Source organism: Linepithema humile, chromosome 3, assembly GCF_040581485.1.
Source record: "Linepithema humile isolate Giens D197 chromosome 3, Lhum_UNIL_v1.0, whole genome shotgun sequence".
NCBI lineage: Eukaryota > Metazoa > Arthropoda > Insecta > Hymenoptera > Formicidae > Linepithema > Linepithema humile.
In genome coordinates, this window is record NC_090130.1 from 9,381,943 (window position 1) to 9,409,817 (window position 27,875).

Below are 27,875 nucleotides of genomic sequence, written 5' to 3' on the forward strand. Positions count from 1 at the left end.
TGCTGCTGTTATGCCACAAGCTCTACAGTATACCATTTTGATCGTTTATTTCCATACACTGTTGCATAAAAGACTATACACTGCATATTAATACGTACGGCGTACGGTATGCCGCTTGCCGCTATGCTCGAGCATTCCCTCTCACTTTCAAAAAGTGGTCGCTCAAGATGGCTGCCATGATGTACATCCGTCCGCGGATTTACCTAGGGCGGTATTCATAGTCCGTTCTTATATTCAAGATCGTCTTAAGCACGAACTTATATTCGCTCTCTTCGTCAGACACAATCTATGTGTGACGAAGAGAGCGAATATAAGTCCGTGCTTAAGACAATCTTAAATATAAGAACGGACTATGAATACCGGCCCTAGTCCTGGCTAGTATATGCTCCCTCCTGTTTCTTTTTACTCAATGGTTCTATGTGACGCCGGCCTTACTCCGTGCTGAAAACATACGCTGACAAGGAAGACTAGCCTCACGTAATCTATCTGTTTTTTTCGACCGATGGAGACATCCCCACTCCTGAAAGGCTCGCTCCAGTATGTTATAGGTTGCGTTCCGTTTTGCACATTGTGCGCACGAATTACATAGAAAACGTTCCGTTTCACTCAATGCGCGCATGAACAGCGCTTAGAATTCCCTAGATCCCCACCACCTGCAGCGCATAATACACGCATCAGCTACCTCAAGTTTGAGTTGCAGCAGCTTATGCGTTCCATGCGATTGCGTAATTGCATATGGCGATTGATAGCGATATTGTAAAAAGTGTCAAAATAGGAAGAGTCATAATGGAAGAGTCATTGATGATTCACTACTATTACTGTCACTCATTTCATCAATTAAAAACATTGTCACATTGATAGCGCAATTTATTGTGGAATCCATTTTGATTTTCCGCTTCTAATGCGTTCAATATCGTTCCGTTTCAAAGCATGTATCACGCGCATAATGAAACAAAACGCAGCCAATGCGCTAAGCATTAAGCCGAGAGCACAAGCTTTTACATAATGCGTAATGCATAAGCATAAGGAAATTGATTGGTCTATATATAAGCATAAGCAAATGCATAAGGAAATGGACCAATCAATTTCCTTATGCTTATGCGTTATGCTTTATGCAAAAGTCTGTGCTCCGGCCATTAGCGATGCGAACGATGCGTGCTATGCGCAAAACGGAACGAAACCATAGAACTCAATGAGCATAACATATCACGGACTAAGGAATAGAGGGACTGAGTCTAAAGTCCTAGTTTAGGCGAGAGGGGATGGTAATTCAAGCGTGCGGAAGGGACTGCTTTCCGCCATATTGATGTAGCGATTCTCACACAGAGATTCTGTGTCTGTGACATGGTTACACTCGTGTAGTGGTGCCACTAGACATAACGAGTGACAAGCGTAAAGAGATTAGGCGGTTTTATTATTGTTGTACTATAAATTTTATAAAATATTTTAACTTTTATTACTCTGAGGCTCTGCATACAGTAGACAAAATATTAGAAATAGCAATAATCATTTAATATTAAAAAGAGAAATTATTTTACATCTAACAAGAGAATAAAATATATTAATTAGTTCCAATTCTTATTTCTTAATTCATGCATTAATTTTTTCTATTCTTTTTATTTTTAAAATAAATAATTCCAATTTCTTATTTCTAATATTTAATAATTATTCCTATTTCTATTTCCTATTTTGTTTATTGTGCGCAGGATCTGACTTTTATTTCTCACACATACGCAAATAGTGAGTTCTATGTGTGGTGATTACTAAACGAATATGGCGGCCCCCCCCCCCCCCCCCGCCGCAAACGTGCTCCAACGGTACAGCTTGTGCTCCGTCCCTCTATTCCTTATGGCCGGAGCACAGACTTTTGCATAAAGCATAACGCATAAGCATAAGGAAATTGATTGGTCCATTTCCTTATGCATTTGCTTATGCTTATATATAGACCAATCAATTTCCTTATGCTTATGCGTTATGCTTTATGTAAAAGCTTGTGCTCTCGGCTTTAGTCCGTGTAACATATCAATATACGCCTTTCTGCTAGATGCTTATTGGTCGAGACGGTCTTATGCTATGCATATGCAGTTATGTCATTTTGTGTACAATGGCTCCAACTCTCGAGCTCAATCAGCAATATAGGAGTATTACATAAATTCATACAGCACACAGCAATTTTAGTAATTTACTAAATCGCTTGTGAATTGCTGTAACAAGTTGCAGGCTTGTCTGATGCAGGCTTTTCAATATAAGAGTGGCATAAAGGAGAGACAGAGAAAGATAGTGGAATTGTTTTGTCTCTTTTTATAGGCTGAAAAAAGTCTGTATTTTTTATATTCATATATGTAGAGTATACATAAATATACACATGTATAGAATTCAGTGAAAAGAATGTACACCAGAAAAAATAAAACAATTCGAATGATCTCTTTGTCTGATCGCATCTTGAGCAGCACGGGGCTTCCCAATATGTATAGAGTTCATTGAAATTATGTAAACATTCAAAATATAATAAAAAAAATTTTCAACCAATTTTATTTTATTTAATAAAAATTGCCAAACAACTTTTTTATTTTTTTGTGATCAAAGTGTTGTTTTCCCGTGAAGTCCAATTCATAAAGGTCTTCATGTTTAACAACATATATATGAGAGTTATCAAATTCTAGAGCAGATATACTTTTATCGTCATGTTCCATAGTATACGTCTAAAAATTTTTAAGACAATAATAATTCACTAATAAAGTACAAAATACAAATTATTTGAAAATAAAATACAAACTTGAATGGCATCACTCTGTCTCTGATCCCATAGAATAACTTTAGAATATCCCGTCATAAAAGTGTACTGATTATCTGATGAACAACACATTAATAATTCTTCATAGTTTGAAGTATCCCATGTACGTACAACTTCGGATGTTCTGAAATCACAGTAGCAAATATAAAGAAATTAAATAGTTAATTAATAACAGCAATAAGATTTATTACCTTATGTCCATTTTTTTAATATAATACTTAAAACACATGAGAATAGTTTGAGGATCTTCCCATAGTAGTTGGAGACAATTATCTCCAAATTTTTTAACCATTACATGATAACTAAAATTGCTTTACATTAACATGATGTATATTTTATTCCAATAATACATAAAATCCTATGTTCTGTCCAGCGAAAGAAAAATCCACGGTTAAAACAAAAACTCGTTAGTTTTGTTCAGGTCTTTTCTCACGGGACGCTTAGAAAGCCCGCCATTCCACACAACTGTACTGATTGTGCAGCTTTTCAATGCCAGCGAGTGGCGCAACGCTCTTTCCACTTTGACTGCTATGCTTCTATGCGCAAACCGGATTTTTCTCTTGCTGGACAGAGTATAGCTTTATATACGGGCATAATGTACGTATCAGACTACACATTGAAGATTGAAAATAAAGATTAAAGATTGAAATTTGACCAATCAGGATAAAGAATTTTTGGCTTTTTTTGTATTGATTGGTTAACTTCAATTTTTAATTTTCAATCTTCATTGTGTAATCTGATGCAGGCTTAACGACGGATCCTTCCACTATGTGAAAGAGAGAAAGATATATTTTTACTTTCTCTCATGCCCACGTCCTTCACTTATTATTGAGATAGAAAATCAGCAGTTTATACTTTATAGATATACAGACAGACCAAAAAATTTTGACGCTCGATTCGTAGGTATTGTACCGATTGTACACACGATCACAGAAATGCCTTAACACATGAACTTGGACGAGTGTGAATTTCACAAACAAATTCAAATGTGTCTTGACACTCGTTGACAAATTCATGTGTAAGGGCCTATCCAGACAAACTTGCATAATTGCATAAACATATGCATAAAGAAATTGATTGGTCATTAAGCAAATGCATAAGAAAATGGAACAATCAATTTTTTTATGCATATGTTTAAGCAACTATGCAAGTTTGTCTGGATAGGCCCTAAGGCATTCCTGTAACTGATGTGTACCTACTACGCCAAACACAGTCAAAAGTTTAAAACTTGACTGTATGTAAAAAGACAGCAATACACGACATGTAGTTCTCTCTCGCGACAAGCGATTCAGTGCCTATTCCTGTATATATAGTTTAGTACTCACTAACAAAAAAAACTAAAAAATGATTCTAGGAGTGGAAACACTCTTCAAAGAAAATCCGATTTTTCGAAAGGTATTTCCCCTTCTAGAATTATTTTTTGCCAAAACAAGAAATAGCTTTTTTATTAGGTTCATATATTATATTTCTGCAGTTTCAGATTTTTTAGAATTTTTGGGTTATCAAACTGTCCTTGTAAGTTATAATTAGAAACGTTATTAAATCGAATCATATATCCAGTAAATACAAGCTAACAGTAACACAACGTCAATGTTATAATTTTTCACTCAACAATGTAATTGTAATACAACATGCTTTGTACATAACAATTATATTGTTGAGTGGGAAATAATGACATCAATGTTACGTTACTGTTACTATGTGTTTACTAGGTAATAGTGTCTGTATAAATGTAGTCAATGTTTAATTCAACATTTGCAGAAACTGATCAATTAATTGAAATATAACTTACTTTTTTTCAATATCGTAAATTAGAAACGTTGATGGTGGATTATAATATTCATGAAGATCATAGGAACTAGCAGCAAATTTTGTTCCTATAGGGTCAAATGAGATTGATTCCACACAAGAATCGTGGTCAAGAAGTTGCATTTCAAGTCGTTCCACGTCGGCTTCACAAAATATTTCGTTTTCTTCTGTACAACCTGTTTTATCATTTGTATATTTCAGTATCTACGAAAAAACAAACTTTTTACATACTACATTAACATAGTATTATTGCAATTTTTCTTGAATCTTACCTTTATGAAATTCTCAGAACCAGTTATAATGTGTTGTGATGTTGCATCTATGAGATCAATTTGTTCATGTACATTATGTATTACTGAATATTTAAGATAATTTCTTCTATCCTTCTCTGATTCAATTTTCCAGTGCTTAATAATACCATCTCTGCAAGAATTTTTGTCAATAATAAAAAAAGGAATAAATATAAAATACAGTTTATAAATAAATACTCACACGTCACCACTTATAATATAATCATCGGAAAGAGCAATAGATTTAATAAAAGTGTTATTATTTCCCACAATCATTTTATTCTTTTTAATGGTACCGTTCTTTGCGCGATTATAAGCAAAAACATTATTATCATCACAAAACCAAACCGTATTTTCAGTCATTTCTAGGCATTTATTTTTCCTATAAAATGTGCCCTTACACATTTTCTCTTCTGCTTCATGTATATAACTTTCTTTAAAACCAGCAAATATCCAGTTGTAATATGTAATAAATTTAGAATTATATGAAGATAATAGTGGTTTACATCTGTAAAAGAAAATAAGACGTGTTTTCCAATGTGATTTTATGTGAAATCGTGTATATTCCATATTCTGAAAATATGCAAATACTAAAATGCATTTTAAAAGGTATAATTGAAAAATTGAATAAAGTTTTGCATAATTAAAAACAAGATAAAAAGTTATGACTTATTGTTAATACGTGAAAAAGTTTTATCGACAAATATTGTATTAGATTTGAAAAAAAAGTATGTTTATTAGAAACACTTTTTATTAATTCTTTTAGTTGGACAAATTTAGATTAATTTAAAAGTGATTAATGATGTCATTGCATTGTCTCTGTTAATAAAAATGGAATATACACCTAGTTTACATCGTCAAAACGTTGGTACGCGTATTAAGTTTGGTGCCTACCCTAATAGAAATATTTTTCTAAAAATATAACGAAATTTTGCTGAAATGTATTTGAAAATTTCTCTCAATTGACCCCATTAATTAATTCCATAAATATTTCAGCAATTTTTTATTAAAAAGTAACAGTTTTCAGTTCAATTTAGTAAATTTCATAATGATAATTATGTTACGTCCTGATCAGACTACACGATTCTTTTCTTTTCATTAAATACCAGACCTAGTAAACGCGGAACCAACAAAACTCTTAAGAAATATTATAACGCCAGAGCTGTTTTTCTCATGAGACACCAGGAGCTCGAATCTTCTCACGGAGAAAAATAGCATGGATATTTCAAAATACCTTGGCCGCTCAGCGTGCCTATCGTCGCCAGAAAAACCGTAAAAGTCAAAACTTTGCGGTAGCTGGAGTCCTTAACCGACTCCAGACGGTTAGAGTAAGAGATAAAAAGAAAAAACTGGCACCAACTAGTCATACTCTTGGATTCCACCTACGGGAACTCTAGCTAGTAGATAGGGTTTTACCGAGTAACGATCGGGGAATGACCGCAGTCGCATGCCGAGAAGGCGCGACACCTGATACGGCGCACGTGTTTAGTAGGTCTGGGAAACCGAGATGCATTAGTCGCACTCTCCACGCGACACCAAGGGCACGCGACAGTCGTAAACTGTCAAATTTATTAGATCAGTGACCCAAGGCTTTGCGAACTTATATACCGATTCTTAACCACCCAATCCGAAAGCCGAGAATCGGGGCAAGCACTTCTATAGACCACCCATCATTCCATCGTATGGTCTAAAGACTACGCCCACCCAGATCTTAAGACACTGAGATGCACCCCACCTATACTAATTAACACCAACCGGGTTACGCCACCTCAAAAACCTACCCCCATCATATATGGACCCGAAACGACGCTATTCCTTATTCGTTAGGGCCTCTTTCTTCCTATCTCATTTCAAGTAACCTAATCATCTAAACCCAATCCTATTAGCTAAAAATGACGCCATCCTCCCCCACATTAAAAATTTTCTCGCAAGACTAATTCCTATTCGATCCCCACTCCAAAAACCTAAGATTTTCCAAAGGGATCTACCCCAAAGAAAAAGTATAAAAACCCGTGTTCTGGTGGCTCCAGACACAATCACACACAGTTTTTCAAGCAGTTTGCGCAGTTATTCCGTTTAGCTCAGTTTCTCGAAACAGTTTTTCGAGTAGTTCGGGGGCGCGAATCAAAGAGTAAAATCAGTTGATACTTTGTCGCGACCATCTCGTGGTGCATCTCAAGTAGAGGGTCCATTACCTTGACGACACCATCCCGCAGTAGGGTGCCCACTCGTTTACAAAAGGGTCCGACGCCTATACAACACCTTCCCTCAACGGGGCGCCTGCTCAGAACCACCGAACATATTCAACGCGATCCGAACTACTCTGCAACGAGTAAGTCAGTTCATTTCTCTTTATTTTATTATTTCTTCTGTCCTCCCTCCGGAAAAATAAAACACACACACACACACACACACACACACACACACACACACACACACACACACACACACACACACACTTGTAAAGAATACATAAATAAAATTATTAACATATGCGATTAAGAATTAAGTTTTTGTATCCTAATTATAAATTCAATCAAATTAAAATGTTGTCTTTAGTAAATTAAACTTTTGTTCTTTTTTATTTAACCACACCCTCCTCGTTCGTCACCCCCTCACACCTTCCCTCTCAAATTGCGCACAAAGGTTCCGCCCCGGGTAATAGGGATTCAATTCCTTGACCCAAAAAGGGAACCACGAGCGGTTGACTTGTTGACGGAGTAAAAACGACTCTTCCAGTCGCTGACCCGTCGCAAGTCCTAAACGTGCCGCTCGGCTCGTGCGGTCAGGTCCGTTTACGTCGATCGCCGAGCCCAACGAAAAAATTCTACATCTATCAGGACGTAACAATTATTTAAAAACTCTTTTATTACCCAGCAAACACTGAATTTAACTGCAACATAACATGAAAGTAACATGTAATGTAACAGATGTTACACGGTATTTATATTACATTAATATAAATTTCTTTTTTAGGCGCAATATAATAGCTATTTCATAGCTGTTACATTGCTTTGTTAGCTTCTCGTTATTTAAAAATAGAAGTAATATAACATAAATATAACATATTATACAACAAATGTTATATTGATTTTATATTAATGTTATGAAACCTGTCATATAACAATTATTTTAATATTGGTAAAGAAATTGCTATGGCTATTCTGCATAATTACCGAAATTTGTATTATAATGTTTCTGCAATAATTTAATTTATTATTTTCAATTACGCGGGATTTATTAGTCATTAGCAGAAACCGGATACGGACTCTAATGTAAATAGCTAATATTACGTTATTTACATTAGGTTATTTATGTTAACGGTACTAACGGTATACAGCGCGCGCATTGTCTTCTATGCGCGCGATTGATGGCTGGTTTATGCTTCGGTCTTAATCTTAATCTTAGTCTTAGGGCGGTATTCATAGTCCGTTCTTATATTCAAAATTGTCTTAAGCACGGACTTATATTCGCTCTCTTCGTCACACATAGATTGTGTCTGACGAAGAGAGCAAATATAAGTTCGTGCTTAAGACGATCTTGAATATAAGAACGGACTATGAATACCGGCCTTAGTCTTAACTTAATCTTAAGGACTCGTTTATGCTTCTCTGGAAATTCGGACTACGCATGTGCAAATGTAACAAAACCTAACCACTAATTTATTTTTATAATTTGGATTTTTTTTATTCCAAACAACATCGAATTGTTGGACACATTCAATTAAATCAGCATCACTCATTTTTGTATTTTACAAAAATCGAAAACCATTATTTCGCGCGGTTTCGTGCTGCGTCGGACGTCAGACTTACCTCATTGGCCCGGCCTTAGGACATTAGGGACTAAAGTTAAAAGATGGGATCTTTCCAAGATTAATAGCGTTTTCGATTATACAGGATTTGAACGACCCAGGGTTGGTTAATGACGTCATTGCAACCTCTCCACCAATGAAAGACTTGCATTTATAGTAAAATAGTGATTGATCAACCCTGGGTCGTTCAAATCCTGTATAATCGAAAACGCTATAAGATTAAGACTAATAGCGTTTTCGATTATACAGGATTTGAACGACCCAGGGTTGGTTAATGACGTCATTGCAACCTCTCCACCAATGAAAGACTTGCATTTATAGTAAAATAGTGATTGATCAACCCTGGGTCGTTCAAATCCTGTATAATCGAAAACGCTATTAGATTAAGACTAGGGAAGTATAAACGCCCTTATGGCATTTTACGTTATCAACTCTTAAGATTAAGATTAAGACCGAAGCATAAACCGGCCATCACTCGTACATTTTATTGCGCCGCGTGCATTGCTTGTACGCGCGCAATTGGACCATGAGAGCTACACGACACTTGCGCACGCGTGCTTTGGTGATTGATATGAAGAAGCATTACAATCATGAGAAGGAATCAACCTCGGCGTCAGCAGGATCATCGGCCATTTTTACACCGTTCAAGAGGACGACTATTGGCATCGAGTCCAATGTATAGAATCCGAGGCCGGACTCGTCACGGTTTTCTTCATCGACGAGGGATCAGTGTTGCGATATGGGACCGGTTGTATGCGCATGTGCGGCTCTGCGCATGTGCAGTGATGGAGATCCAGTGCCGTTATATGTTATGTGTTGACCGTATGGCGGGACGTTTTGACATGAGAAGGTCTGGTGACTACAAATAAGGTAAGATTTATTTATTTACAAGCATGGAATCTACGGAGCCAGCAGCTAAAAAACCAAGAAGTAAAAAATTTCAATCAATTTCAAAAAATTTAGAAATATTTTTAATGTAGCGGGGTAACGGTGCCTTGTTTAATTTGTATGAGACACTGTACTGACGCCGTATTGTCGCACATGCGCATACAACCGGTCCCATATCGCAACACTGCGAGGGATACAAGAAGCAGTACAAATCCAATTTGCTGCATCCCTTGGAGAAGATATTCTGCATCCTTCCCGCTCAGGTGACGCATCTGTAGTCGATTCACTGTCGCTTCTGTTTGATCTTTGCGCTAACAATATTAATAATGCACGAGTGCATTTTTATACAGGCGATTAGAGTGGCTCTTCATGAATTGGTGGCTTTTCAAGATTACGCCCAGGCGACTACGGAAATTGAAAATTATCTCACTTCCGATCGCATGTTTTTAGTGACGGTGCACAGTACGAATACTGACGAATATGGTTCTTATACAACAGTGACTTTTTACGACATCAGCAAAGAGGACGCGGACGAAAATGTGAATCAAATTGTATTCGACAAAACTTTGAATCACATCATCGCCTCATCTAAAACCGATGTAATTATCTACGATTTAATTCGTATTTTGTTTAATCTTTTGTTGCAGCAATATGCCTAACTGCATGGCAATGTATAAAATTTGAATTATAAATTTTCGTTTAAAAAAACATCACTTTTCAAAAGCAGAAGTTGCTGCTCGATTATATTAAAAAATTCTCCAAAGGGTTCATTCATTTTTGTAATTTTTTAATCATATTCCATTTCTTTTTCACAGGCGAGAAAATTAATCAAACTATATGTTACACACATTGACAAGCTTGGTAAGGTCTATGCGCAGTTGGACACACTCGTCAGGACTCTATTGAACGATGAGATTATATGGCATTTTAGGGACATTGCCTATTGGAGATGCCTTCGGGTACTGGTAAGACAATAACTCTATTATCACTAATAGTAGCATACATGTTAGAACATCCATTGGATGTTACAAAATTAATTTACTGTTCTCGAACAGTACCAGAGATAGAGAAGATAATAGAGTTAAAAAAGCTTATGGATTATTATGAGAAAGAAACCAAAAGCAAACCAAAAATTGTTGGTTTAGTTCTTAGCTCACCTAAGAATATGTGTATTCATCCCGAGGTAATTAAAATGCTGTACTTATATATATTTTTATCAAAATAATTGCTGTAATCAAGTATCAAAATTATTTATATTTTATATCTAGGTCAGTAGAGAACGAGAAGGTAAAATTGTGGATGGCCATTGTCATTCTCTAACTGCATCATATGTACAAAAAAGACACAATTACGATGAGTCGACGCAAATTTGTAATTTTTATGAAGGCTTTGATATGGAAGGAAAAGAACAAATTATACCTCCTGATATTTATTCCATCGACGATTTGAAAGACTATGGAAGAGATCGCAATTGGTGCCCATATTTTCTAGCAAGATTCACAGTATGAAATCATAAAACTTTATTATATGATTTAAATAATAACATGATTTGTGGATGAATAAATGTAAAACTGACTATCAATGCTTGACAATTCCAGATCTTACACGCACAAATTGTAGTATACAGTTACCATTATTTATTGGATCCGAAGATCGCAGAAACTGTATCTAAAGAATTGAGCAAGAGTTCAGTAGTTATTTTTTATGAGGCCCATAATATTGGTACAAAAACTAAAATTGCCTTTTTATTGGAACTCGGTAGTTTGTAATATGAGTACAAAATGTGTTTATAAATTATAGATAACGTTTGCATCGACTCCATGAGCGTAAAAATAAACAGGAGATTAATGGAGAAAAGTTCGGCCAACATACAACTCTTAGAAAAAACTGTAGCCGAGTAAGTGTTTCAGTACTCTTGTGTGTTAAAATTGAAATATAGAATATTGTCAGTGTTTTTGATTTAGCATGAAGGAAGTTGATGTGAATAAGCTGAAGGATGAATACGACAGATTGGTCGAGGAATTGAAAGATGCTCAAATGCAGAGGGAAACCGACGTTATCTTGGCCAATCCAATTTTACCAAATAAAATACTTGAAGGTAAATAAGTCTCTTGATTGACAATCTGCATGTGTAAAATTCTGCAATCTAATATTAAATTCTCTTTGCAGAAGTCGTTTGTTAGGTAATATAAGAAACGCCGAACATTTTGTCAGTTTCCTGAAACAATTCGTCGAGTACTTGAAAACTCGCTTGCGCGTTCAACACGTCGTGCAAGAATCACCTGCAGCGTTTCTTAGAGACATTCAAACGAAGGTCGCTATCGAACGAAAACCATTGCGGTTTTGCGCTTAAAGATTAGCATCTCTCCTACGCACCATGGAAATAACAGATTTAACGGATTTCTCTCCGGTGGTTCTGGTGACGCATCTCGCGACATTGGTCTCCACGTATACACACGGTTTTACAATTATAGTCGAGCCGTTCGACGACAAAACGCCAACAGTCTTGAATCCAATCTTGCATTTTAGCTGTTTAGATTCTTCTATCGCTATCAAGCCTATATTCGACAGATTCCAATCGGTGATAATCATTTCCGGCACTCTGTCGCCATTGGATATGTATCCCAAAATTCTAAACTTCCATCCAGTTGTAATGTCGTTCCTTCACAATGACATTGGCCAGCCGTGCCTTCTTCCTATGGTGAGTTAAAAGAGAGACGCGTAATAGTTCAGAGACTTTACCAATACTCTTTTTTTTTTGCGTTTCCATCAGATCGTTGCGAAAGGTAACGATCAAGTGGCCATTTCATCGAAGTATGAGACGCGAGAGGATGTGGCTGTCATAAGAAATTACGATCAGTTATTGGTGGAATTTGCTGCGACGGTGCCCGACGGTTTAGTCTGTTTCTTCACATCGTATTTGTACATGGAATCTGTAGTGGCTGCTTGGTACGTATACATTACACCGAACTTTTATAATGACAATTATCTATCTTTGTTCAACATCGCAGGTATGATCAAGGGGTTGTGGATCAGCTTCAAAGGCACAAGCTGCTGTTTATCGAAACTCAAGATTCGGCAGAGACCAGTTTGGCTCTGATCAATTATATAAAGGCCTGCGAGAACGGCAGAGGTGCCGTTCTGCTCTCGGTAGCTCGTAGAAAGGTGTCCGAGGGCGTTGACTTCGATCATCACTTGGGCAGAGCTGTACTCATGTTCGGCATACCTTACGTGTACACGCAATCGCGGATCTTGAAGGCACGTTTAGAATATCTGAGAGATCAGTTTCAGGTGAGCGTGATGTAAATAATTCAAACTAATGTTATTTATGTTTGCATATGCTTGAATAAATTATTGTTCCGATATTCTCGAAGAGTCGGGAGAACGATTTCTTAACTTTCGATGCCATGAGACACGCCGCTCAGTGCGTAGGACGCGCGATCAGAGGCAAGACGGATTACGGTATCATGGTGTTCGCAGATAAGGTAACTCTTTTGAAAATAATCCATCCGTGTTTCTAGAAATGTGTGTTTTTTTAACAAACGATGTTCATCACTGCAGAGATTCTCGAGAACGGACAAACGGAGCAAATATTGAAATAAAAAGATTACTTATATGTGACAAATAACTTTCGAATATAACATTATATTATATATAAAATATATATATAATATAATGTTATATTCGAAAGTTATTTGTCACATATAAATAATCTTAAGTGCATAAATGTTTTTCTTAATGTTAGAATTACTGTTAACTTTAAGCTAAATTAGTGAAAAAATGTTACATGTTGCAATCCTCTTTAATGTACATATTATATAATATAAAAAAAACTGATGAAATAAAACTGATGTAAAATAAAAAAAAACAATGTAAAATAAAATATTTTTCAAATTATGATTTGATTTTTCTATTATAGCTTTTGGTTATTAGCCTGTAATAAATGCAACTTTCAGAAATAACAGAACTTTGAATTAATTCTGAGCAAAACTAAATGAAATATTAATTCACAAAAATATTTTATTTAGTTTTGCTTAGAATTAATTCACGGATCTGTTATTTCTGAGATTTGCATTTTTTACAGGCTAATAATCTAATTTAATTCCTAACCTAATAAGAATGTAATTATTCAATAACAAATCTAATAACAGTTTTATAACAACTATATTGCATGTTATTTGCATGATATATCTATTTTATATAACAGTTACGTGGCATTTTAGTACCGCGTTATATTTATGTGATAGAACTGCAACAAGCCTGTGAGTGGGAAATTACAACTAACAATTGTATTACATGTAACATACATGTTACATTACATGTTACATTCTGTTTTATTGTTGCAATATAGTTGTTATATATCTGTGTTTGCTGGGATATTATTTATATAAATTTTCATAGATTTCTTAATTATGGTTAAAAATTATTTTCAAAGTAATGGAATTTCTTGGAGAATGTTTTTAGTTTGAACTTTACAATACAAATAATCATCGCTAGCCAATCAAATACGTTGCGAAAAAGACAGACGGAAATATAACTCTCTCTTCTGCCCCAGTGGAATCAGCCCCATTCTTTCAAAGCGCTCTTCAATAGTTTAGTTTACACCGATTGTTTAGTACGCGTACCAAGTACTAAATCTGCTTCTTTGATTGGTGTAGATTTTACACTAAACGATTTATATCTATCGGAGAAACAGATTTAGTACTTGGTACGCGTACTAAACAATCGATGTAAACTAAGCCAGTATGCTATATAGTTCAATGGTTCTGCCGGCCGACGAGTCGTGTTAGAGGAGAAAATGTTCGACGGAGGGATCGGCTTGCGAGCCACATTTCGTTAGCCCTGTTCTAGAATAATGCTCAAAATTAGTTGAGCCAGCCGATATCCATGGTTGACACCTCCTTTTTTTCCTTAGTGCCTCAGCCGCTAGAGCCAGCGACGCCGACATGTTTTTTTTTTGTGTGGTTTTCTCAGTAGACCTATTCCACTGAAGACAAGAAACAACGAATTCTTAATTAAAAAAAATGAAATACGAAAAATTAGATTTTCTTGGCCTTTTATAGGCGGTATTCATAGTCCATTCTTATTCCAGGATTATCTTAAGTACTGTCTTATGATACTAATATGGCTTTCTAATTAGTTTATAGTATCTTAGAACCATACTTAAGCAATCTTGAAGATAAGAACGGACTATGGCCGATATTCATAATTCGTTCTTATATTCAAGGTTATCTTAAATAGGGACTTCTATTAGCTCTCTTCGTCAGACACAATCTGTGTGTGACGAAAAGAGCGAATATAAGTCCGCACTTAAGACGATCTTGAATATAAAAACGGACTATAAATATTGCCCTATAATTAAAAAAAAAAGAAAAAAATTTGCGTCAGCAATAGTACCTCATGGGTGGCGCGGAAATCTATTGAAATATTTCAACATAATAAATTTAAAAATATTTTTAATGAATTTTAATAAATTTTCATCCATTTCAATAATCAAGAGAGAATCGTAATCAATATCGCAGTTCTTTTCCGTATCATCTAATTTCATCCTAACAGTTGCGGTGCGGGCGATAATGGTGGATTCGTACTGCGTTCGATGTTAGAAATTCTAGCTAGAAATATTTTTTCGTTTAGAAAACAAGCTTTATTATTGGACATCGGACGTCGTACGTCGGACATCAATCACAGTATGAATCTTTCATAAGAAAAGGGAAGAAGGTGTCAACCAGAAAAATCTGCTAAAATGCTCAACTAATTCCGAGCACTGTTCTAGAATAAATTGCAATATAAATAAAGATTAAGCTTTATTTAACTTACCGTTTATAAAATTTTTTCCCTTCCTGATTCGCGATACTGACAAACAAATGTTGACTTTTTTTATTTAATGTATTGCCTGCCACAGTACTAAATTGTTTGCATACCATACTAAGCTGATATAAAGTATATACATCACAGAAATTGAAAATTATTTCTAATATCTCGTTCGGAAAAGTATACGGATCAGACATATCTGTCTTCTTAATTGAACGTTATCACGTGAGAATATAGATATTATAACCGATATGTTTACTTCACTGAACGTTATACTTTTTTATTTTTGAAGTGTTTTTGGCTTAAAATCTGCTAGACCAGAGCTCGGCGTTACACATTTCGGGCAGCTGCTAGTTTTCCCTAGAGACCCTAAAAAGAGATATAGCGTTTTCGAATAAACGGGGTTTGAACGATCTAGGGTTGATCAATCACTATTTTACTATAAATGCAAGTCTTTCATTGGTGGAGAGGTTGCAATGACGTCATTAACCAATCTTGGGTCGTTCAAATCCTGTATAATCGAAAACGCTAATACTCGCCAACTTGTCACGTGACTGTTAGTGGACTCTGATTGGCTGGTGTATGGATCGCACATTTGTGCTCCGTGTGCACCATAAAGCTACACTGAACTACACTATGGCCGGTATTCATAGGGCGGTATTCATAGTCCGTTCTTATATTTAAAATCGTCTTAAGCACGGACTTATATTCGCTCTCTTCGTCACACATAGATTGTGTCTGACGAAGAGAGCGAATATAAGTTCGTGCTTAAGACGATCTTGAATATAAGAACGGACTATGAATACCGCCCATAAGGTCTGTTTTTTATAGCTGAACTGGCTGCACTAGTTCAGAGTTTATCTTTCTCCTTCCAATGTGGAGGGAAAAAGATATATATTATTATTACTTATATATTCAGTATCACAATAATGTTTGTATCACAATAATAAATAAAACTCATTTAAATAAAACTTATTATAAATAAAACTCATTGTAAATAAAACTATTAAAAACAATGAGAGGTTAGAATTACAATTTTTATGACAAATCCTATTTCTTTATAATATCATTATTCTTAGATATTTTATTTTAGAAACCATATACCAAATAATTGTACTTACTTTTATAGGCTTCACTCTGCTTTTATTAATACTATCAATTTGTAGTCGAATAAGGTGTAGTCAATGGCCGGTATTCATAGTCCGTTCTTATATTCAAGATCGTTTTAAGCACGAACTTATATTATATTACTAACTTATAGGCCGGTATTCATAGTCCGTTCTTATATTCAAGGGCCGGTATTCATAGTCCGTTCTTATATTCAAGATTGTCTTAAGTATAGACTTATATTCGCTCTCTTCGTCAGACACAATCTATGTGTGACGAAGAGAGCGAATATAAGTCCGTATTTAAGACGATCTTGAATATAAGAACGGACTATGAATACCGGCCAAGATCGTCTTAAGCACAAACTTATATTCGCTCTCTTTGTCAGACACAATCTATGTGTGACGAAGAGAGCGAATATAAGTCCGTGCTTAAGACAATTTTGAATATAAGAACGGACTATGAATACCGCCCATATTATATTCGCTCTCTTCGTCAGACACAATCTATGTGTGACGAAGAGAACGAATATAAGTCCGTGCTTAAGATGATTTTGAATATAAGAACGGACCATTGAGTAAAAAGAAACAGGAGGGAGCGTTTGGTCTTAAAAGTGCGGACGGAAGTGACTATATAAAGTGGTCGCTCAAGATGGCCGCTCAAGAGCGCCAATATTGAATGACTTGTTATGTTTAATTAGGAAATAATGTACAATTAAAAGAAAATAACTATAATATGCAACAATAATACCAAATCTTAATGGCGTTTTTCATTAGAATTGCACTCGTGCAGTATTTCCATAAGAGCAATGTTAAAATCTAAAATCTAAATTTATATTAAATCCTTCGTCCTTACAAAAATTTATCCATGCATTTCTTTGATCCGGATTTTTCGGAAACCTGTTTGTGAGTGAAAATTATTTAGTAATTATTGTGAATCTACAATTTCACAATACTATACATATGATTATAATCTCCAAAATAAAAATCTCATTATTGTTGATAATACTAACCGATGAAACGTTATTCCATGATTTCGAGCTGCTGCTGTTATGCCACAAGCTCTACAGTATACCATTTTGATCGTTTATTTCCATACACTGTTGCATAAAAGACTATACACTGCATATTAATACGTACGGCGTACGGTATGCCGCTTGCCGCTATGCTCGAGCATTCCCTCTCACTTTCAAAAAGTGGTCGCTCAAGATGGCTGCCATGATGTACATCCGTCCGCGGATTTACCTAGTCCTGGCCAATGCTGCCAGAAACGAGCGGCGGCATCACACTAATACAACCGAGAACCGATGACGTCACCCTATCCGTGTGAGCTCGACCCGGTCGACCAATGGAAGAGAACGCCGTCTCCCTTCCACCGAGCCGACGCAACAGACGATAAATGCTAAGAAGTAAGTGTTTCTAAGGCATGTAGCTGGAATATGAAAAATCCCGTGTTCGAGATTTGCTTCTCGCAACTTTCTTTTCTTTTTTCCGCATTTGTTTCTAACAGTGTAAATTATCAAATAATCTTTTTTTTGCTTAAAAAATAATAGTTTATATTTATTAATAATATTCGCATATGTTAAAACTAACAATTTTTGAAATAATTCAGATTTGCTATTGTCAATAGAAAAATGAAGTTATTTTGCAATATTGCAACAAAGTGTAAATTTAACATATACTATGTTCTTGCCATTCGCCTTATTCGTTTAGCCATGCTTGCTTTGGCATTTATGTCTATCGACTCGAAAGATTTTACATACCTGTAAAACTTTTAATTATTTCCCAACTTACAATTAGTCACTCGCGTCCTGATATTTTTTCTCCCGTTCAATAATTTTCTATTCGTACATTCGGAGAATCCAAATAGTGAGATCAATAATGTACTTAATTTTCGTACACTCTAGTATCTCAATCTGAGATCGGTGTACATTTTAACGTGTCAAATGTAGACGAATTATTTCTATATAAAAGATAATTAAAATTTTCACACCAACAATCTATGATATATGCTCCATATGCCATATTATATTTTATTCCATTTTTAATCATTTATTTTAAACTACTGCATATTAGCAAAAGTTACTGTACTATGGAGATGAGTGGAGGAGACGGTAACATATATTATAAATGCAGTCAGATTTATTGTACTCTTGTTAAAATATTGTAAAAATAATGTATTATTAGTAATTATAATAGTATTTATTAGTAATTATAATAGTATTATTAATAGTGGTCTTCCGCACCACCTTCGAGGTTCCACTAACGGCGCGTTAGGTTTTTTTAGTGGACCTTCGCCAGGAGCCCTATTATACCACATTTCATTAATCTTTCTATATATTTCTTTTATACATATGTGATGTCATTTACAGACATGTTAGTAATATTTTATTTATCTATAAATATGTGACGGGATAGAGAGTTAGCACGAGATAATTGATTTTATTTGAAATTTTATTTTATATATATGTAAAATAAATCTTAATATAAAATTATCACAATATGACTAGTCAATATATGTTTATTATAATGTTATCACATAAATTAGATTAAAAAACATATTATTAATAATAATAATAAATCAATAAAAAAAATATAAAATAAAAATATAAATAAAAAATTAAAAAATAATAAAAATATCGTCAAAAATAATAAAAATATAAATAAAAAAAAATATAAGTATATTGTATAAGTAATATAAGTTAAAAAATAAAAATATAAATAAAAAATAGAAAAGATATTAAAAAATAAAAATATAAGTATATTGTATAAGTAAATAAGTTAAAAAATAATAAAAATATAAATAAAAAATACAAAAAAAATATTAAAAAATAAAAGTTTGTTAAAAAAATAAAATTAATATTAATATGAAATTAATATATAAAATTATTTTTATATTTATCTAATATTATTTTAATTTATATAATATTTTTTTATTATGATATGGCCTCTTCCGCCCTGGCCACCTCTCGGTCCCCACCCACCTCTGCCACCCCATCCACCTCTGCCGCTCCATCCACCTCTGCCTCCCCATCCACCTCTGCCTCCCCATCTACCCCTGCCTCCCCATTCACTTCTTCCACCTCGCTGGTGATACCAGCGAGCGCGAGACTTTCCGCCTCCTCTCCTTTTTTCTAAAAAATAAGCACATTTACAGATAAGTACTATATTAAATAAAACAATCATGCATATAAATTAATCATTTAGTTACAAAAAATTAAAAAAAAAAATAATGTACCTCTTGTTTGTTCCTGCGGCTGCTGCTGCTCTTGGATATTTTCTGTGTTTGTATTTTGCTGCTGCTGCTGCTGCGTTGTTGCACCACTACTTATTAACAAATGCAGCTGCTGCTGCATTTGTACCAATTTTTCTTGTTGATGCAACATTTGTTGCATCAACTGTTGTACAGCAGCATCTTTCTCCTCCAGCGTCATACTTTCCACTCTTTGTGTCATGTCCTCTGCAAAAATTAATATATATTTATTAAACTAGTAATACATTTATGTGTGAGTTTAAAAAAAATAAAAACTGTTATATATGTATAAGAGAGGAGAAAGAAACTAAAGATTAAACATTTTGCTAACAAAATAAATAACATGAAAAACGGTAGAAGAATTATGAGCTACAGCTAAATAATATGTGTTAACCTTTCTTATATTTACAAAATTGTCTTTAAGAATATAAACAGTTGACTATTCGACCATTCTCAATATACATAAAATTAAAAGAATCAGCAATTTTAATATTCAAAATACATAAAATTAAAAATTTTAATCTTTAAGCAAGATTTAATGTAAATTTTTTTAAAAAGCTATGCTACTTGAGAAACTTGCAACATAGAAACAATAGATTGAGATTAGCGATTATTGGAGTAACGTTATATTATAATAAAGATTCTCTACGTAGAATAGAGAAAATATTAGGAATAGGAATAAATATTAAATATTAGGAAAATCAAATTGGAATTATTTTATTTGAAATAAGATAACGAAATGTATTAATTATTCCTAATTCTTAACACATAATTCTAGTCATAATCAATCTAGTCATCACTCTTATGCCGTTTTTCATATTATTTAATTAAAAATTTTATTTTTAATTAATAAATAATAATAATTTATATCTCTTATGATGATTTTAATAATAATTTAATTTTCTACTTACGATCCATATTTCGCAATATTCTTCAAATCGACTTTTCCGTCAAGTGTATTAACTGATAAGGAACCGAAGGAACTAGTCTGATCTCTGTTTGTACGCGACTTATAAACACAATTGAGGACGCGGATCAACGAAATCGCTCTGCGCTCGAAATCGTGTAAAAATATCGTCTAAACGTCTCGAAGCATGAAAATTTTGAAAGTCGCAAAATTAATTTTTTTTAAACATAGGCATGTAGAGAATGATGAGACGAAACTTTTTTCTATTTGCAGTTTTTTTGTTCGATGCTTATTTTTAATAATAAAAATAAAAAATTGAAAAATTTTTATTCCCAAATTCAATAAGATTTTAAGATATAAATCGTCGTAATTTTGCCAAATTTTGTTGAAATTGTTTAAAATTTGGTATATCTGCAAATGACACTACACTTGTAAATGACAAGAGTAAAAAGAGTATCTTGTCTGCAAATGACACCACACTTGTAAATGACAAGAGTAAAAAGAGTATCTTGTCTGCAAATGACACCGCACTTGTAAATGACAAGAGTAAAAAGAGTATCTTGTCTGCAAATGACACCGCACTTGTAAATGACAAGTGTAAAAAAAGTATTTTGTCTACAAATGACATCACATATGTATAAAAGAAATATATAGAAAGATTAATGAAATGTGGTATAATAGGGCTCCTGGCGAAGGTCCACTAAAAAAACCTAACGCGCCGTTAGTGGAACCTCGAAGGTGGTGCGGAAGACCACTATTAATAATACTATTATAATTACTAATAAATACTATTATAATTACTAATAATACATTATTTTTACAATATTTTAACAAGAGTACAATAAATCTGACTGCATTTATAATATATGTTACCGTCTCCTCCACTCATCTCCATAGTACAGTAACTTTTGCTAATATGCAGTAGTTTAAAATAAATGATTAAAAATGGAATAAAATATAATATGACATATGGAGCATATATCATAGATTGTTGGTGTGAAAATTTTAATTATCTTTTATATAGAAATAATTCGTCTACATTTGACACGTTAAAATGTACACCGATCTCAGATTGAGATACTAGAGTGTACGAAAATTAAGTACATTATTGATCTCACTATTTGGATTCTCCGAATGTACGAATAGAAAATTATTGAACGGGAGAAAAAATATCAGGACGCGAGTGACTAATTGTAAGTTGGGAAATAATTAAAAGTTTTACAGGTATGTAAAATCTTTCGAGTCGATAGACATAAATGCCAAAGCAAGCATGGCTAAACGAATAAGGCGAATGGCAAGAACATAGTATATGTTAAATTTACACTTTGTTGCAATATTGCAAAATAACTTCATTTTTCTATTGACAATAGCAAATCTGAATTATTTCAAAAATTGTTAGTTTTAACATATGCGAATATTATTAATAAATATAAACTATTATTTTTTAAGCAAAAAAAAGATTATTTGATAATTTACACTGTTAGAAACAAATGCGGAAAAAAGAAAAGAAAGTTGCGAGAAGCAAATCTCGAACACGGGATTTTTCATATTCCAGCTACATGACTTAGAAACACTTATGGCTGGTTTATGCTTCGGTCTTAATCTTAATCTTAGTCTTAGTCTTAACTTAATCTTAAGGACTCGTTTATGCTTCCCTGGAAATTCGGACTACGCATGTGCAAATGTAACAAAACCTAACCACTAATTTATTTTTATAATTTGGATTTTTTTTATTCCAAACAACATCGAATTGTTGGACACATTCAATTAAATCAGCATCACTCATTTTCGTATTTTACAAAAATCGAAAACCATTATTTCGCGCGGTTTCGTGCTGCGTCGGACGTCAGACTTACCTCATTGGCCCGGCCTTAGGACATTAGGAACTAAAGTTAAAAGATGGGATCTTTCCAAGATTAAGATTAAGACTAAGATTAAGACTAGGGAAGTATAAACGCCCTTATGGCATTCTACGTTATCAACTCTTAAGATTAAGATTAAGACCGAAGCATAATGGCTGGTTTATGCTTCGGTCTTAATCTTAATCTTAGTCTTAATCTTAACTTAATCTTAAGGACTCGTTTATGCTTCCCTGGAAATTCGGACTACGCATGTGCAAATGTAACAAAACCTAACCATTAATTTATTTTTATAATTTGGATTTTTTTTATTCCAAACAACATCGAATTGTTGGACACATTCAATTAAATCAGCATCACTCATTTTTGTATTTTACAAGAATCGAAAACCATTATTTCGCGCGGTTTCGTGCTGCGTCGGACGTCAGACTTACCTCATTGGCCCGGTCTTAGGACATTAGGGACTAAAGTTAAAAGATGGGATCTTTCCAAGATTAAGATTAATGGCCGGTTTATGCTTCGGTCTTAATCTTAATCTTAAGAGTTGATAACGTAGAATGCCATAAGGGCGTTTATACTTCCCTAGTCTTAATCTTAGTCTTAATCTTAGTCTTGGAAAGATCCCATCTTTTAACTTTAGTCCCTAATGTCCTAAGGCCGGGCCAATGAGGTAAGTCTGACGTCCGACGCAGCACGAAACCGCGCGAAATAATGGTTTTCGATTTTTGTAAAATACGAAAATGAGTGATGCTGATTTAATTGAATGTGTCCAACAATTCGATGTTGTTTGGAATAAAAAAAATCCAAATTATAAAAATAAATTAGTGGTTAGGTTTTGTTACATTTGCACATGCGTAGTCCGATTTCCAGGGAAGCATAAACGAGTCCTTAAGATTAAGTTAAGACTAAGACTAAGATTAAGATTAAGACCGAAGCATAAACCAGCCATAAGACTAAGATTAAGACTAGGGAAGTATAAACGCCCTTATGGCATTCTACGTTATCAACTCTTAAGATTAAGATTAAGACCGAAGCATAAACCGGCCATAAACCGGCCATTACTTCTTAGCATTTATCCACGAAGTAAAAGTAAGGAGACGTAACTAGATAGCGTATAGAGAAAAAAGTTGGTCACGAAAAATGTTCCACGAAGGAGGAGGTTTGCCGAATGGAATAACTTGCAACATTTCGTCGCCATCTTAAATCTGTTCTTTTTTAGCTGTACCATGAGGAACATGAACTGAACTGACTGCACTAAGGCCGGTATTCATAGTCCGTTCTTATATTCAAGATCGTTTTAAGTACAAACTTATATTCGCTCTCTTTGTCAGACACAATCTATGTGTGACAAAGAGAGCGAATATAAGTCCGTGCTTAAGACGATTTTGAATATAAGAACGGACTATGAATACCGCCCTAAGAGCAAGAGCAAGTAAAAAGCTTACTTTGTGCTTGTGAAATATTCGTATGCAACGTGGTATGCAAATAATTTTAATTAAACATTTATATAAGGTATATATTTCAAGATTATAAATTTTAAAGTAAATGTAGTTTAACATTTAACATTTTATTTTTAATTGTTTTGCAGAAAATTAGAATTTATTGTAGTATTAACTTTTAATTTTTATAACCTAAAATTGTTGCATGTTAAATCAATTAATATTTCGCTATAAGCAATATCTTTTAATCTATCTATCTATTTATCTATCTATTAATAAATCAGCATAGATATATTTTCTAAGTATGTCCAAATATTAATATAAATAATTTTTAGCAATATATTAATATTTTCATTTTTTTATTTATAAGATAATTTAACTGCATTTTATTTTTAAATATTTTTAATTTTTATTATAGATATAATAAATTCTGAAGTAATGGCCTGTTGTGTCAAAGGTTGCAATTCAAGGGGAGATAAAAAAGGATCAGAAAAAAGAAGTTTATATTCTTTATATTCTTTATGTTCTTTAAAAATTTGTAACATTTTTTTTATTTTAAAAAAATTTATTTGTTTATTTCAATTTCATACTTACGTTCCATGCTTTTCTAATCCTTATAACCTTTTCTCTCACTGTGGTCTCATCTGTCATTGACAATTTAAAGATGGCGACGAAATGTTGCAAGTTATTCCACTCGGCAAACCTCCTCCTTCACGGAACATTTTTCGTGACCACTTTCAATCTATGTAGTTACGTCTCCTTACTTTTACTTCGTGCATTTATCGTCTGTTGCGTCGGCTTGGTGGAAGGGAGACGGCGTTCTCTTCCATTGGTCGACCGGGTCGAGCTCACACGGATAGGGTGACGTCATCGGTTCTCGGTTGTATTAGTGTGATGCCGCCGCTCGTTTCTGGCAGCATTGCTGCTGACAGCTCTGGTCCACTCTCAGTCTTCTCTCTGGTTGTGTGAGCGCTCGTCGCTATTGAAGTATTCTATCAGATCTTTTAGAGCCAACAAATCAACATCAAGTGTTGACAAGCATTTACAACAGTTATGCAATTGTTGTGTTTTCTGAACGCACCCATTGGCTAGTGTTGGGATCGAATGCTGCGAATAGAAAATAAGGGCGACAATTTAAATTTTCTGTTGCGTCTACGACAGTCTACGAAGAATACGTGACATTAATTTCAGCAAATTTGACGGGAGAAAACCTCTTCACGTTGATTAAAAATTATTTGAACAATATGATTATTGGCACCGGGGAAATGCCGTAAGTCTGCTTATTGTAAAAATAAGTGAGGTTTAAAGTCATGATAGATCAAACTAAATATTGTGTATATATGAAAAAATACTTTGTTGTTAACTTGCAAGTTTAAAGTTTACGCTCTTTTACGATTTGTAGCTGCGAATAGTGTTAGTTTTTAACGAGTCTTTGGCAAACAAGATTGCTGAAAGTAATCATGCATTAATATATAATGTGTTAGGTTATCTCACGTTCTGTTTTTCAGGGAGGCTACTTCTGTCTTTTGGAGGCAAGGCAGAATAAAGACATTTGATAATTGGCCCTTCAAGGAATCTGACAAGTGCAATGTCAAGAGCATGGCTGCTGCTGGGTTTTATTCTATTGGAAATAATGATGAACCAGACTTGGTCGAATGTTTCATTTGTGGCAAGCAGCTTGACGGTTGGGAGCGAGAGGATGATCCATGGTATGTCATATATGCTAGTTTTATATATAAATATTATTTATTACTTTTACCAAAATTTTCAAACTTGCTTATAGGAGTGAACATGTAAAGCATAAATCGGATTGCCCATTTGTAAAATTAAATAAACAAAATGAATCAGAATGGACAGTGAATGAACTATATAATTTGTACAAAAAGCACAAAATCAAAGAATATGTAAGTATATTTATATATGGATTTGTATTCGTAAATTTTAATGAGCAATATATTTAACTTTTTGCCTTATATTTAACAATACATAAATATTATGTTAATTTTTTTTTAGGTACAAGAATTAAATAAAAGTATCATCACAGTCAAAGAAAAAGCTTCACAATTAAAGAGTGAGTTGTCTGTGCATAGACAATCTCGAAAGTATAAAAAGAGCACAGATTAATGGATGCTATTATTTTCAAAATTATATAAAAAAATATCTTGTATTAAAAATATAGTTTTTTAATTTTGCTAAATTATGTTTCTAAATAAATATATCTAAGTATTTAAATATATTTTGTATTTTTTTCATGGAAAACAAAGTGTGAAATCATGTTATGTCAATACTTGGTTTAAAAGAATGTTTCTTTTTAGTTTATTAAATTTATATTTCTTTATAATCCCCAAATTATTATACAAACTATATTTTATATTAATGTTACAGTCTATCTTGAGTATAAAAATAGGAAATTGCTATTACAAATCGACATGTGTATGTGATGTTAATGTGTAGGTTTCCATCAGAAATAGAAGATATTTATTTTTGACAATAAAATTAATTTAAAAATTACATAGATTAAATAAAAGTAATTCAGACAATTTTTATGGCTTTCAAGGGCGAATACATCAACAAAGAAACTTTGAAATGTTTATATAAAGTCGAAGATAAAAGAAATGATTAGGCGTACTATTTTTGACAGAACACGTATGTAGGGGTCCTGTAACATTTGTCAAATATAGGTTAGACTCCATTTTTCCACGTAAAGTAGGATTACTGAATATTGTCGTTTGTATATATACGATGCCGATCGATCAGAAGCGAATCAACGGGCCAGAAACTTCTGTGCCATATGAAATTTATATTCCATCCGAAGCAAAAGACAGTGGAATGCAATCTAACATTCCGAAAAGACACGGTCGCTCACATAATGAGCTTAGAAATATATGTAAGGTTATAATTGAGGTTATGTCATGTGCTCAATTAATGAGCTCCCCATGCAAAATTTAATTTTCTTATATTGAAAATGTGTAAAGAAATTTTGTTGACAGTTTTGAAAACAGGTATAATTAGTCAAGCTAAAGGTTCTGCTTATATCGAAATGGGCGACACCAAGGTCATTTGCTCAGTATTTGATCCTAGAGAAGTGCACAATAAGACTGGTTACTGCGTCAAAGGGGAATTATTTTGTGAATTCAAATTTGCACCTTTCTCTCATCGCAAACGGAAACTACATCAGCAAGATGCCGAAGAAAAAGAGTATAGTTTGATACTACAAAGAGCTTTAGAGCCAGCAGTGTGTCTGGTATATAGTTTCCTATTTTTATTTTAATAATAATATATAAAAATCCTTGTAACATGGCTAACTTACATACTTTGAACATGTGATTACTGCTACATCTATATTTTTTTCAGCAAGAGTTTCCTAATTTCCAAGTCGATGTCTATGCAATAGTTCTTGACAATGGAGGTTCTGCGTTGGCTGCAGCAATCATGGCAGCTAGTTTAGCTTTAGCAAATGCGGGTGTACCAATGTTTGGCTTGGTCACTGCATCTACTGTTGTGCGTAGATTATTACATTAAGTTCTTAATTAATAAATAATAACTTGTGATAACAATTTTATGATTGTTTGACAGGCTATATATGATAAGGAGTATTTTGTGGATCCAACAGATACAGAAGAGACATTTTGTTGCGCTAAATCTGTATCAAATATAACTCAGGAGCATGGAATTATAGTACAAGCCACTCTTCCACAGCACGGTCAGATATCTGAAATGTATATGATGGGAAGCATCGAGACAAATACTATAGCGCATTTGATGGACATTTTAAATGAAACTCATAAGAGCATATGCCCCTTAATGGAGCAATGTCTGGTAAAAACTGTGTTCAAAACATTTCATCCAAATGATAAAAGGATAGATAAGAAATAAAAAATATATATTTATTTAGTATCTTATTAATG

The 27,875-nt window shown here is 33.8% G+C and overlaps 4 protein-coding genes and 1 pseudogene across 4 annotated transcripts; 3 read left to right on the top strand and 2 right to left on the bottom strand.

Annotated features, from left to right (window-relative positions):
- Window positions 1-2,273: 2,273 nt before the first annotated feature.
- Window positions 2,274-20,880, bottom strand: LOC105670154 (uncharacterized). The gene is made up of 7 exons (XM_067351703.1): window positions 15,410-20,880; window positions 5,096-5,401; window positions 4,876-5,026; window positions 4,587-4,807; window positions 2,986-3,096; window positions 2,777-2,918; window positions 2,274-2,702 (listed from the first exon to the last, which is right to left on the bottom strand). Exons 1-7 carry the CDS (start codon window positions 15,598-15,600, stop codon window positions 2,541-2,543), a joined length of 1,284 nt encoding a protein of 427 aa, XP_067207804.1. The 5' UTR covers window positions 15,601-20,880; the 3' UTR covers window positions 2,274-2,540.
- LOC105667310 (general transcription and DNA repair factor IIH helicase subunit XPD-like) lies at window positions 9,292-14,027 on the top strand (annotated as a pseudogene).
- LOC136998682 (nuclear transcription factor Y subunit beta-like) lies at window positions 19,446-19,964 on the bottom strand. The gene is made up of 2 exons (XM_067351764.1): window positions 19,748-19,964; window positions 19,446-19,636 (listed from the first exon to the last, which is right to left on the bottom strand). The coding sequence occupies exons 1-2, from the start codon at window positions 19,962-19,964 to the stop codon at window positions 19,446-19,448; spliced, it is 408 nt and encodes a 135-aa protein (XP_067207865.1).
- A 3,972-nt stretch (window positions 20,881-24,852) lies between the features above and the next one.
- On the top strand, window positions 24,853-26,199 carry Det (Deterin). Its single transcript, XM_012363174.2, has 4 exons — window positions 24,853-25,237; window positions 25,476-25,676; window positions 25,751-25,871; window positions 25,981-26,199. The coding sequence occupies exons 1-4, from the start codon at window positions 25,212-25,214 to the stop codon at window positions 26,089-26,091; spliced, it is 459 nt and encodes a 152-aa protein (XP_012218597.1). The 5' UTR covers window positions 24,853-25,211; the 3' UTR covers window positions 26,092-26,199.
- Window positions 26,200-26,345: 146 nt separating this feature from the next.
- LOC105669948 (exosome complex exonuclease Mtr3) lies at window positions 26,346-27,857 on the top strand. The gene is made up of 4 exons (XM_012363173.2): window positions 26,346-26,854; window positions 26,958-27,211; window positions 27,322-27,468; window positions 27,544-27,857. The coding sequence occupies exons 1-4, from the start codon at window positions 26,710-26,712 to the stop codon at window positions 27,841-27,843; spliced, it is 846 nt and encodes a 281-aa protein (XP_012218596.1). The 5' UTR covers window positions 26,346-26,709; the 3' UTR covers window positions 27,844-27,857.
- Window positions 27,858-27,875: the final 18 nt, after the last annotated feature.